Source organism: Podarcis gaigeae, assembly GCF_964106915.1.
Source record: "Podarcis gaigeae genome assembly, chromosome: 1".
Taxonomy (NCBI): domain Eukaryota; kingdom Metazoa; phylum Chordata; class Lepidosauria; order Squamata; family Lacertidae; genus Podarcis; species Podarcis gaigeae.
The window spans coordinates 8,615,010-8,627,047 of NC_139678.1; the positions used below are offsets into that span (position 1 = coordinate 8,615,010).

Sequence of the window (12,038 nt, forward strand, 5' to 3'; positions counted from 1 at the left end):
AACGCCGTTTACCTTCCCGCCAGAGCGGTACCTATTTATCTACTTGCACTTTGATGTGCTTTTGAACTGCTAGGTTGGCAGGAGCAGGGACCAAGTAACGGGAGCTCATCCCGTCATGGGGATTCGAACCACCGACCTTCTGATCAGCAAATCCTAGGCTCTGTGGTTTAACCCACAGTGCCTTAAAGACTAACAAATCTATGACAGTGGTACCTCGGGTTACAGACGCTTCAGGTTACAGACTCCGCTAACCCTGAAATAGTACCTTGGGTTAAAAACTTTGATTCAGGATGAGAACAGGAATTGTGTGGTGGTGGCAGCGAGAGGCCCCATTAGCTAAAGCGGTGCTTCAGGTTAAGAACAGTTTCAGGTTAAGAACGGACCTCCGGAACGAATTAATTTCTTAACCCGAGGTAGCACTGTACTTTGAAGACCACTTAGAAGTCTACTTGGGCATCAAGCAGCATATAAATTGACAAATGACGCTGAGTTGTACCCAAGTCATGACTAACTTCAGTCCACTGATTTCAACGGGTCTACTTTTGAATATGACTTAGTTGGATGCAGCCTAATCGCAACGGTGAGAATTTCACAACAAGAGTTCCTTGACCTCTGTAAGCAGCAAACAACCACACAGAACCACACACATAACGATGATGATATTGCATGCCCACAGGAGTGCTGCTGAGATGCTACAGCAGGCATGAAGGAGATTCGGCATCCCAGGGGATGCCAATTTCGGATGCACCCCCATGCAGGTGCACCAGGGGGCTGAATCTTTGATGCTAAGCTTTTCATGTACACAGCGCACTTTATAACAATGCTAAATATCAGCAGAACAGCCAAAATGAAAGCATGCAAAATATACAGGCAGCGCAGTCCATTCTATCTGCTACATTACACAAAGTAAGTTCTTGTGACAGTCAGCTCCGCCGATTCTCTCTCTCTCCCTACCCCCCCCCCCAGTGAAATAATCTATTTTATTAAGGCTGCAACCTTGATCTGGAAAAGCAAGCATCGTTGAAGTCTGCGGGGCTTTACTTCCCAGTAAACATGCTTTGGATGGTGTCCGTACACGTACACTGCTTGGGGGTTGTCTCGCACGTGAGTAAGTGACGCAGTAGATCACTTCGTGAACAGCAGACCCAGTCCATTTTCAAAGCACCGAAAGTTTACAATATGATACTACTGGCTGCATGTGAAACACTGGAATAAAAGGCCATTTATTTCATGGACTAAAGGAAAGGTAAATACAAGCACTTCCTCCAGCGACAGGAAGCAACAGGAGTGCCCATCTGCCGAATCAACACCCTGATTCTAAGGTAGACTTTGCCGGTTTCAGTGGTACTTATTTTCAAGCAAATGGGAAAGATGGAGTGTGTGTTTTCAGATGCAATGATACTGGGTCCTGCTGCATTTGGGAAATAACATCCCTATCCCCATTTCCCACAAACACCTCCCCCACCCCACCCCGCTCGTTATCAAATAAGAAACCAACACAACGAACAATCAAGCCATTATGCTTTTGTCAGCTCTTCTGAACTCTAGTCCAGCCGCATGAAGGAAGCATCAGAAAATCACAAGCCCTGCCTCTTTCTTCTCAGGCATCCAGATTTAGCCAGCATAAAAGTAAAGGCGTTGCTTTTCTTTCTTTCAAAAAAAAAGGGGAGGGAAGCTTTGGAGAGGATTCCAAAAGAAATGTAAAAGAAATCTCTTTCCAGTGCCCCCCCCCTTCCCAGCCTTGTTTAACTACTGATTTCCTGCAATCCTTTTAGAAAGTTCGAATGAGATGGATGAATGCACTCATTTTTAAATTAGGCAATAGATTTTTTTTATTAAAAAAAAAACCATAGTAGAAATGGATGGTTGCGTTAGAAAAACTACTCTTCTTTGTTCCTGAGAATGTCTGTCCCTTGAGACTGGCTCAGCTTTCTTGACACAAGGGACTACGCAGCAGATTTCTTGGGAGTGGGGGGGTGTACCCCCCTTGAAATTATAACCATCAAGGAAATCCATCCTTCCCCTTTTGCACTCACACATGTACCATGTATTCCTCAACATTTGCCTTTCTTTTTGCACGCAAAGCCACTTTTTTTACCAGTGAAAAGGTCTGAAAACAAAAACATTATTAATTCTGAATCCATGGCGCACAGAAAAGCAGGTTGGTTTGGCAGCTTGCATTTTGGTTCAAAGCCTACGCAAAAGGCTGAGCATTTACCCGTGTCGACGCAAAGGCATTTAGGTTCTATTTCACAACAAAAGAGCAGACAAGGCAAAGTCAGTGTGTGTGGTGGTGGGAACTGTTCAAAAATAATGTGTTGCACCTGCACCAGACACACACACACATACAGCACAGCAAACTGGAAATAACCCTGGGCAGTATCCTGCACAGGGCAGCTTGTGCAGGAGGAAACCCAGGAGATCAGAGAGGGAGGAGAGCCCAGCCCAGCCCAGCAACAATGCAGCTGCTCCTGCTACAGACAGCAATGGGTGTCCTGTTGCATAACTGGGACCCATCTTTTCCCCCATCCACTCCCACTCCCAAACTTGTTCCACACAACTTTAATACTGCAAGATTGCATAACGGGGACACAGATCTGTTCCTTGGCAGGTGGGAATTAAAAGTAGAGCAGGCAACCTCTTCAGTCGCAGGAGATGAAGGGATGGAAAAATCCTTTCTTTCCAACCTCCACCCGCCCCCAAAACTATTATCTCAGAAGCTGAAGCCTCTTCAATTCCACAAACAGTGTGGGCACACACAGAGAGAGTCCTGAAAATAACTACTATCTCCAACCTACCCCCCCCCCAAAAAAGGGAGTGGGGGATTAGCTTGTTGAAAGTGAAAGTACTGGCTGCATCTACTGTAAAAGCAAACCAATGTTTATTTCAATTTGTTAGTTTTCTATCTTGCTCTTCCTGCAAAAGGGGTCCAAGAAAACAGCAAAAACAGTACAACTAAAATGGAAATGGAAACATGTTTTTTAAAATTAAGAGCATTGAAAAACATTAAGAGCATGGAAGAGCATTTAAAACCAGATGTGCTGCCACCCCAAGGGAGAGGAGTGTCCCAAAGGCCCTCTTCAACCAGCCTCACAGAAAAATTAATCAAGGATGGACACTGGAATTTATTAGAGAGAGACACACTAAGGGGAAGATTATGATGCAAGCTGACCCAAAGGTCTGGGCAATGACTTCTGCCTGGCCAGAGGATTTACATACAGTAGAGGGTGTGTGTATGAAGGATTTGGGGGGGGGGTTTAAGCAAACAAATGCCACCCATTACATTTCCGGCTGAAATGCTCCCCCATAGCCCCGCATGTAAACTCCACAGAACAGGCCAAAGAGCGCATATAAGGATGAACCCCAAAGAGCCTTGTGGAACTTTGGAAGGAAGCCTGGTCCCTTTTCCATCTCCAACGGCCTTGATTTCCCACCGCCCTTGAAACCCCCCAGGAATCCGGCCAGGACCACCTCCGGGCGGCCAGAGCTGCCGCGAGAGGCGCGCCGCAACGTGGCGAAGGCCCTTTGTGGAGCATCTCTGGGTACCTCGCCTTCCCTTTTTACCTGTGGATGCAGTCGCCATGGAAACGGGCGGGGGTTCCTTGGAGAAGCCGAACGCCGCTGCCCCTGCGCCTTCGCCATCGCCGCGCCTCGCCGGAGCTCCGGCGGCCGCGCTCTCGTCCTCGGCGCCGTCGCCAACCCAGTGCTCCCCGGAGGAGCTGGGGCGACCCGGCGGCGAAGACATCCCGGCTGGGCTCTCTCCGAGGATGGGCGAGGAAAGGAGGAGGCGGCGGCGGCGGCAGGAGGGAGAAAGGGCGGCGGCCGCGGGGAGCCTCTCTCGGGGCGGCTGCAGCGCGAGGAGCTCCGCTTGCGCCTCTTACGCAGGTGCAAATGGCTTGTGGAGCTGGAGTCTGCCAGCCTTTGCGTCAGCCTGTGGTTGGCATATCACAGGGCGGCTGGAGGGGGGGGGGGGGAGCAGCCTGCCTGCCTGGCCCCTTTAACTGCTTCCACTCCCTGAGCAATACCTGCGACGAGTTAAAGGAGGAAAATGGAGGAACAGGAAGGCAAGGAGGAGGCCGGGAAAAAGGCGCACGCACGCGCGCAATGAAAAAGGGGTGCCTCCAGATCCGGGCAGTGATGGCCACCAAACTTGGGTGTCCTTAAAAGAGGACGGGCAAGTTCCAAGGAGGTGGGAGCGCCCAGTTTATGGTGGCAGTGTGCGCTCTGCCCCCCACGGTTGGAAGAGGCAGCAATGGATGCGCGTTTCTGGAAACCACAGTTGGGGAGAGGTGGTCCCGCGCTCCAATCCCGCTTGCTGGTTTCCCAGTGGGGGCATCTGGGGAAACAGGGTGCTGGACTGCCAGATGGGCCGTTGGCCGGATCCAGCAGACGCTTCTTGGGTGGTTCTTATGCATGCTTGCTTGCTTGGGTGTTCAACACTCTCTTGAGGCGATAGCGTGTTAGAGGCAGGTTTATTCCATTATAGGTGGAATGCACAGGGCAGATTTTTGCATTTTCATGACTTTCCCCCAGCTGTTAAGTTCTGTGTTATATTTAAGCGATGTGAAAACCAATTCCGGAACTGTAGTGGAATGCAGCACAAGTTGGGCACTCGTTTCCAACTTGCTTGCGAATGGATTCATTTGCCCCACCTGCATCAAAACATGTCGCTCCCACATCAGTCTCTACCGCCGCAGCAGGTGCTGCAACCTTCCAACTGTTTGACTTCACTCCCAAAGACACACTCCTCCATTGTCTCCAGAGACAGACAGATGCCAGCATTCATAATGGTCAAACCAGACAGAGCATAATTTCCAAATAGTCTTTTTTGGAAACGTTTAAAGGGTATGCCGGAACTCCTGCCCCAAAACTGAAAGAAGTGGCCTTATGCTGACCATTGTTCCACTTATCTCAATATACTGATTTGGTAGCTATGCAAAATTTTAGACAGGGTCTTTCCTAGCCCTGCCTGGAGGTGTCCAGGATTGAACCTGCGACATTCTGCATGATAAGCATGTGCTCTTCTATTGTGCTATGGTCTAATTCTGATGCTGGTGTTCTGCATCAGCTCACTTTCACTGCTACTTCTTGGGGGAAGAGCTGAAGAAGGAAGTGGCTCTCTCTGTTGAAGGAAGCTGCCTTACATTGTTGTTGTTATATTTATACCCTGCCCATTTGCCTGGGTTTCCCCAGCCGCTCTGGGCAGCTTCCAGCAAAATATAAAACCATAATAAAACATCAAACATTAAAAACTTCCCGATGCAGGGCTGCTGTCAGATGTCTTCTAAAAGTTGTGTAGTTCTTAATCTCCTTGACATCTGATGGGAGGATGTTCTAAGTGGAGGGCGCCACTGCTGAGAAGGCCCTCTTCCTTGTTCCCTGTAACTTTACTTCTTGCAGCAAGGGAACATACCCTCCAACATTTCTCAGATGAAAATAGGGACACATTGAGCCAATTGCAACCTCTCTGCTTAACCTACCTCACAGGATTGTTGTAAAGGGAAAAAATGTGTGAGGGAAGGGATCATGTACAACACCTTCCACAGATAAATGGAATGAAATAAGATTTTAGCTGTAATCTTCCTTGAATCCCTGTCAGGGGGAAAAAGGCAGGATATAATCAGAATAAGAATATAATGGAAACTGTGAGAATGACCAGGAACATACCAGAGAATAAATCATATTGAACTCAGCAGGACTTGCTTCTGAGTAAAAATGCTTAGGATTGCAATGTAAGGCTTCCCAGTCTTCACCCAGTTACTTGTGAGTAAGCTCCATTGAATACAATGGGACTTACTTCTGAGTAGACAGTGTGAGGTTCCATTTCCAATAAAGGAATCCACACTCCCCCGTGAAGAAATGGCTGGCTGCTCAAGCGTTGCAGTCGGAGAATTTAAAGTGGATTGGTGACCTTTTCCTTCAGAATTATAGGAAGGGTGCAGAGATTTTATTTTCTGTATAAACAGGACTCAGTTTTTGCACCAACACCCCCCCTCAATATTGTATACCTGGGGCATCCCCACCTCCCACACTATGCCCCTGAGATTAAGACCTCCTGCTAGGGATATCTAGAGACTATTGGGGTGGGGTGTTGTTTTAATAGTTTTGTTGGAGTCAAGATTCAGTTTTGAAGATGCATTCTTTTTTGCTACTATTAGGATTATATTTTTGTATTTTTATTATAAGACCTTCTTTTGACTTGTAATGTTTATTATACGTTTACTGAGGTGTTTTGATTCATTTATTGTTCATTGACATTTTGTTATATTTTTGAAAGAGTTAGAGCAAATAGTGTCATTTTGCTGAGCATGTTGAACATGGTTTAACTATGTGAACGCAGCATGCAGATGAAATGATGATGGTGATTTGCTTTTGAAGCAATGCAGATGGAGGGAGATTTCATGATGCAAAGAGCAGAAGGGGGTGGGGAGGGGTTGGTTGGTTGGTGGAAAAGCAATCTGGGCAGCAGCTTATGAAATTTCCCTTTTTTAAAAAAAAATCAATTCATGTTTGTTCAGATGAGGGAGTTGTTCTCCAGAAAAACAACAACATTGTTGCCTGGATTTTTGCCTTGGCTGCCACATTAATGCCAAGCCTATTGCACACTTGTCTGGTCATTTTGGCTACTGTTCCCTTTATGTAGAATTCACATTCCAAAAAAACAAAAAGGATGTGAATTGGACCTAGGTATGAGATTGTCCGGATACTTCTTCCACTCACAGAACTGCTAGCAAAACCAACATTCTGGCAGTACAATATGGTTTGGCGTCTCAGCCAGCCAAAACAAACGGCAACAAATAATTAAGCCATTTACACCAATCATCCTGATCTCATGTCCTCTCGTTTGGGATTAGATTGCGTATCCTACTGCAAGGGGATGAATGTCCCAGGCTGGAGATCGTTTATTTAATAAGAGTTTGGCATTGTGCTATGTTAGCTCCTTCTCAAGTTATTTTAAGAGAACGGGGGTGGCTGTTTCTACTGCTTCCCGTAAGGTAGATCGTCAAATAGTTGCTTCAAAGTCACATTGCCCTCTTCTAAAGCAGGTAAGGTCATCTAAGCTGTCTGGATGGCAGAGCAGACCGAGGCTGCTCCAAATTCCTAAGAGGAACAGCGGGATAGGTATAACTGCCATCCTTGCGTCACCAACATGGTACTTGTGGGCTCAAGGAGGCCCTTGAGAACATCCCCTTGCACATGCGAAGCCTCTGAGCCCACCTCTAGGCTTGCTTGCCCCATTTGTCAAGGGGTCCTGAGGTTGGTTAACTTTTTCACTTCCTTGCAGAGGAGAAGGAGGAAGTTGCGAGAGTGGCACTCTGTCCCAGCTCTGTGTGTTTCTCGAAGCTCAGACTGATACCCGAGAAGCTGCATAGAAAGTGAGTGACCAAGGACTCAGCTATACAGCTGCAAATAAAATGCTTTAAATGTGTTGGGAAATACAATATACAAACATGACACTAGATGGCAACAGTGAGATATGCCAAATTCAATGTATTTTTCAAAACTTTTTTTTTTTTTTTTTTAAAGCATTTTCACAGCATTTTTTTAATATGTGTGTAGATTCCACCCAAGAGGGCAGAAAGGGAAAGGGAGTTAGGCGGGAACGATGAGCAATCTGGGAGAATCATAGAATCGTAAAATTGTAGAGTTGGAAGGGAACCTCAAGGGTCATCTAGTCCAGTGTTTCCCAACCTTGTGCCTCCAGATGTTTTTGGCCTACAACTCCCATCATCCCTGACCACTGGTCTTGCTAGCTAGGGATGATGGGAGTTGTAGGCCAAAAACATCTGGAGGCACAAGGTTGGGAAACACTGATCTAGTCCAACCCCCTGCAATTCAGGAATTTCAGCCAAAGCATCAAGGACAGATGGACACCCAACCTCCACTTTAAAATCTCCAAGGAAGGAGAGTCCACAACCTCACATGTGTGTCCATTCCACTCTCAAACAGTTCTTACCGTCAGAAAGTTCTTCCTGATGTTTAGTCAGAATTTCCTTTTTTGTAACTTGAAGCCATGGGTTCGAATCCTAACCTCCAGAGCAGGAGAAGACAGCCAGGTGGCTAGTAGCTACTGATGGCCTTATCTTTCACAAATTTGACTACAGTGGTGCCCCGCAAGACGAATGCCTCGCAAGACGAAAAACCCGCTAGACAAAGGGGTTTTCCATTTTTCGAGGCGCTTCGCAAGACGAATTTCCCTATGGGCTTGCTTTGCAAGACGAAAACGTCTTGCGAGTCTTGCGAGTTTTTTCCCTCCCCCCCTTTTTCTAAGCCGCTAATAGCCACTTAGCCACTAAGCCGCTAATAGCCGCTAAGCCGCTAATAGCGCTAAGCCGCTAAGCTGCTAATAGGGATGCTTTGCAAGACGAAAAAAACACTAGACGAAGAGACTTGCAGAATGGATTATTTTTGTCTTGCGAGGCACCACTGTAATCTTTTATGGCCATCAAAGTTTTTGGCCATCACCTCTTTGCTAGAGAAGTCTTCTCTAGATGCCTAATTAGCTGATCAAATATCCTGGGAGGGATCAGAACATTTTATACAGTGCTTTGGAAGGGCGGCCATATGTCCAGAATTTCCCAGACATAACCAGTAAACATGTGACCATCCTGGCAGAAATCGCTGGGAAAAAGCTTGTGTCCAGATTTTCACTTTTTGAAATATATCAACCCTAGTTTAGGCTCCAATAAGAAGTGAGCAAATGATGAGGAACAAAGGAGAACAAGAGGAGGGCACTGCAAAAGGAACTCTTTGGGGATGTAAAAAACTCCTCTGAGAAGTTTCTTTAGCCTGATCAAACTATTTTTTTAAAACCTCTCAAAATTATTTGGCCACCAGCTAAGGTGGCTTTTAAAAGGGATTCAACACATTTGTGGAGGATAGAGTTGCCAAGAACTATTAATGATGAGTAGCTGCATGGAACATCCATGTACAGAGGGAGTATACCTTTGGATATTAGATGTTGCAAATAAATGACAGAGGAATGCCTGTGTTGGTGCTGGAAACAGAATATTTATTTGCGAATGTACAGTGGTGCCCCGCAAGACGAATGCCTCGCAAGACAAAAAACTCACTAGACGAAAGAGTTTTCCGTCTTTTGAGGTGCTTCGCAAGACGAAACGTCTTGCGAGTTCTTGCGAGTTTTTTCCCTCCCCCCTTTTTCTAAGCCGCTAAGCCACTAATAAGGGACGCAGGTGGCGTTGTGGGTAAAAGCCTCAGCGCCTAGGGCTTGCCGATCGAAAGGTCGGCGGTTCGAATCCCTGCGGCGGGGTGCGCTCCCGTCGTTCGGTCCCAGCGCCTGCCAACCTAGCAGTTCGAAAGCACCTCCGGGTGCAAGTAGATAAATAGGGACCGCTTACCAGCGGGAAGGTAAACGGCGTTTCTGTGTGCAGCTCTGGCTCGCCAGAGCAGCGATGTCACGCTGGCCACGTGACCCGGAAGTGTCTCCGGACAGCGCTGGCCCCCGGCCTCTTGAGTGAGATGGGCGCACCAACCCCAGAGTCTGGCAAGACTGGCCCGCACGGGCAGGGGTACCTTTACCTTTACCTAAGCCACTAATAGCCGCTAAGCTGCTAAACCGCTAATAGCGCTAATCCGCTAATAGCCGTGCTTCGCAAGACGAAGAGACTCACCGCAAGATGAAGAGACTCGCGGAACGGATTAATTTCGTCTTGCGAGGCACCACTGTACTTGGCTATTTTGGCTGTTGAGGAACCACTACAATTGTTTAGAATTACTTAAGGCAGGACTTAAGACTCTTGAGAGTCCCATGGACTGCAAGAAGATCAAACCTCTCCATTCTTAAGGAAATCAGCCCTGAGTGCTCACTGGAAGGACAGATCCTGAAGCTGAGGCTCCAAGACTTTGGCCACCTCATGAGAAGAGAAGACTCCCTGGAAAAGACCCTGATGTTGGGAAAGATGGAGGGCACAAGGAGAAGGGGACGACAGAGGACGAGATGGTTGGACAGTGTTCTTGAAGCTACCAGCATGAGTTTGACCAAACTGCGGGAGGCAGTGGAAGACAGAAGTGCCTGGCGTGCTCTGGTCCAGGGGGTCACGAAGAGTCGGACACGACTAAACGACTAAACAACAACAAAGGCAGGGCTGTGGAACCTGTGGCCCTCCAGATATTGCTGAACTCCAATTCCCATCATCCCTAACCATCAGCCATGCTTGGCGGGGCTATTGGGAGATGTGGTTCAACAACATCTGAAGAGCAAGAGGTTCCCTGCGGTGTAACCCACGTGATAAATCAGAGGGGCACAGAAGACTCTGGATAAATTTTCCCAGCCTGACTGTTTCAAAATATCGCTCTGGGTAAGTTTTCCATTCCATCTCCTGAACTTCCTATTCCATCTGCCTCCTTCGTTCCCCCACGATGTACCGATTTTGTAGCCCAGCCAAAAAGCAATCAATTCTGCAGACCACTCTGCAACCATCTTGCAGCAACCTTTTACTGTAAACGGTGTTAGTGGATAGCATGATAGCAGGAAGAAAGCCGCTCCAAGGGGGCCTGGTTACAGACAAGTCAATTAAGATCCTGTTTCGTCAGAGTAACCTGATTGCAGAGTCCCACACCAGGCGGCCTCTTATTGTTTCATCTTCAAAAGAAATCGAGACCTGCCAAAGGGAACTCTGAACAGGGAGGAAATAAGAAGGCCCAAATATTTTCCAAGCCGTGCATTTTTATGGGAGGCTGCCTTGGCCTCCTTATCTTGACCCTTTTAATCTGTTTAATTAATGTACAGACAATTTTTTTAAAAAAAACACCTCAAACTCTAAGTGGCTTACAAAGTTAACCTTTTTTCAGCCAGTGCACTGGCTCACAGGACCCGAATATCTACGTCAAGAAACAGGAGAGTTTGCAGTTTGTTCCTGTGGTCAGCTGTGCAGGGCAAAAAGGGAGTGCATGGGTCACTGAACTGGGTTATTGCAATGCGTTCTGCATGGGGCTGCCCTTGAAGACGACCCAGACACTTCGACTGGTTCAAAATGCAGTGGTCATTTTTGGGGGGATTGTAGTAAAATTAAAATGTTCTGGGAAATTATATATAATGAGTTAAAGAAAATGTTTCATTTAACATTTGTGGAAAAAGCCCGAAGCTTTCTTATTAGGGATTGTGGGGAAAGACTGCCAAAGAAATTGAAAAATATTTTTATGTACGTGACAATGGCGGCAAGAGTCTTAATAGCAGAAGGATGGAAGAATGAGGAAATCCCGACGAAAGAACTGTGGCAAGAAAAACTGATGAACTATGCGGAATTGGCAAAACTGACACACAAACTACATGACAAGGATAACTGTGATCTTAAAGATGAATGGGGGCCTTTTACGAAATACTTAAAGAAGCAACAAAATGAATTGGACTCTTTGGCAGGTTTTGAATAAACATTCACAAACTATTTATTGTAATAGATAGATAATTTGAGGATCTTTACAATTTTACAATATGCAGACAGAAAGATGTGTTGAGAAACCAGAGAAAGGAGCTGAGGGAAGTTGGGTTTTCTGTTTGGGGGGGGGGGGAAATGGAGGGGGGAAACAATGTGGATGATGTATTTTTGTTAAAATTACTGTGTTGAAATATCTAATAAAAATTTAAAAAAAAAATACAGTTGGTCATTTGGGATCAACATAAGTCTTGTTTTGAAACAGCTGCACTGGTAGCATCCCTGAAATGGAGACCTAAACTAAATTACGGTGCTGAGCTTGCTTCTTCCCAGGACTAATGCAGAGTGGAACTTAATGGATGAAGCATCTTCCATTGATGGAAGCGAGCATTAATAATGCTGGCAGGGCTTACTCACTTTTAAAATGGTCTTACTGCTGTTTTCTTCTGACAGTGTGCCACTGTGTCTCTGAGCCCCTATATAACACTGAGCTGTGTTTTTAATAATAATAATAATAATAATAATAATAATAATAATAATAATAATAATTTATTTATACCCCGCCCATCTGGCTGGGTTTCCCCAGCCACTCTGGGCGGCTTCCAACAAAACACTAAAATACAATAATCTATTAAACATTAAAAG

At 46.3% G+C, this 12,038-nt stretch overlaps 1 protein-coding gene across 3 annotated transcripts in view; it reads right to left on the reverse strand.

The window, feature by feature from the left end:
- RTN1 (reticulon 1) overlaps nt 1–4,061 on the reverse strand; it is a 139,466-nt gene extending 135,405 nt beyond the window's left edge. For 2 of the 3 annotated variants that reach the window (XM_083733761.1, XM_083733762.1), the window contains exon 1: nt 3,565–4,053. In XM_083733761.1, coding sequence (XP_083589887.1) covers nt 3,565–3,745 — 181 coding nt within the window. In that variant the 5' untranslated portion in view covers nt 3,746–4,053. Of the gene's footprint in view, nt 1–3,564 lie in introns of all 3 variants that reach the window. The other variant, XR_014562776.1, reaches the window with a different exon arrangement.
- Between the last annotated feature and the right edge of the window lie 7,977 nt (nt 4,062–12,038).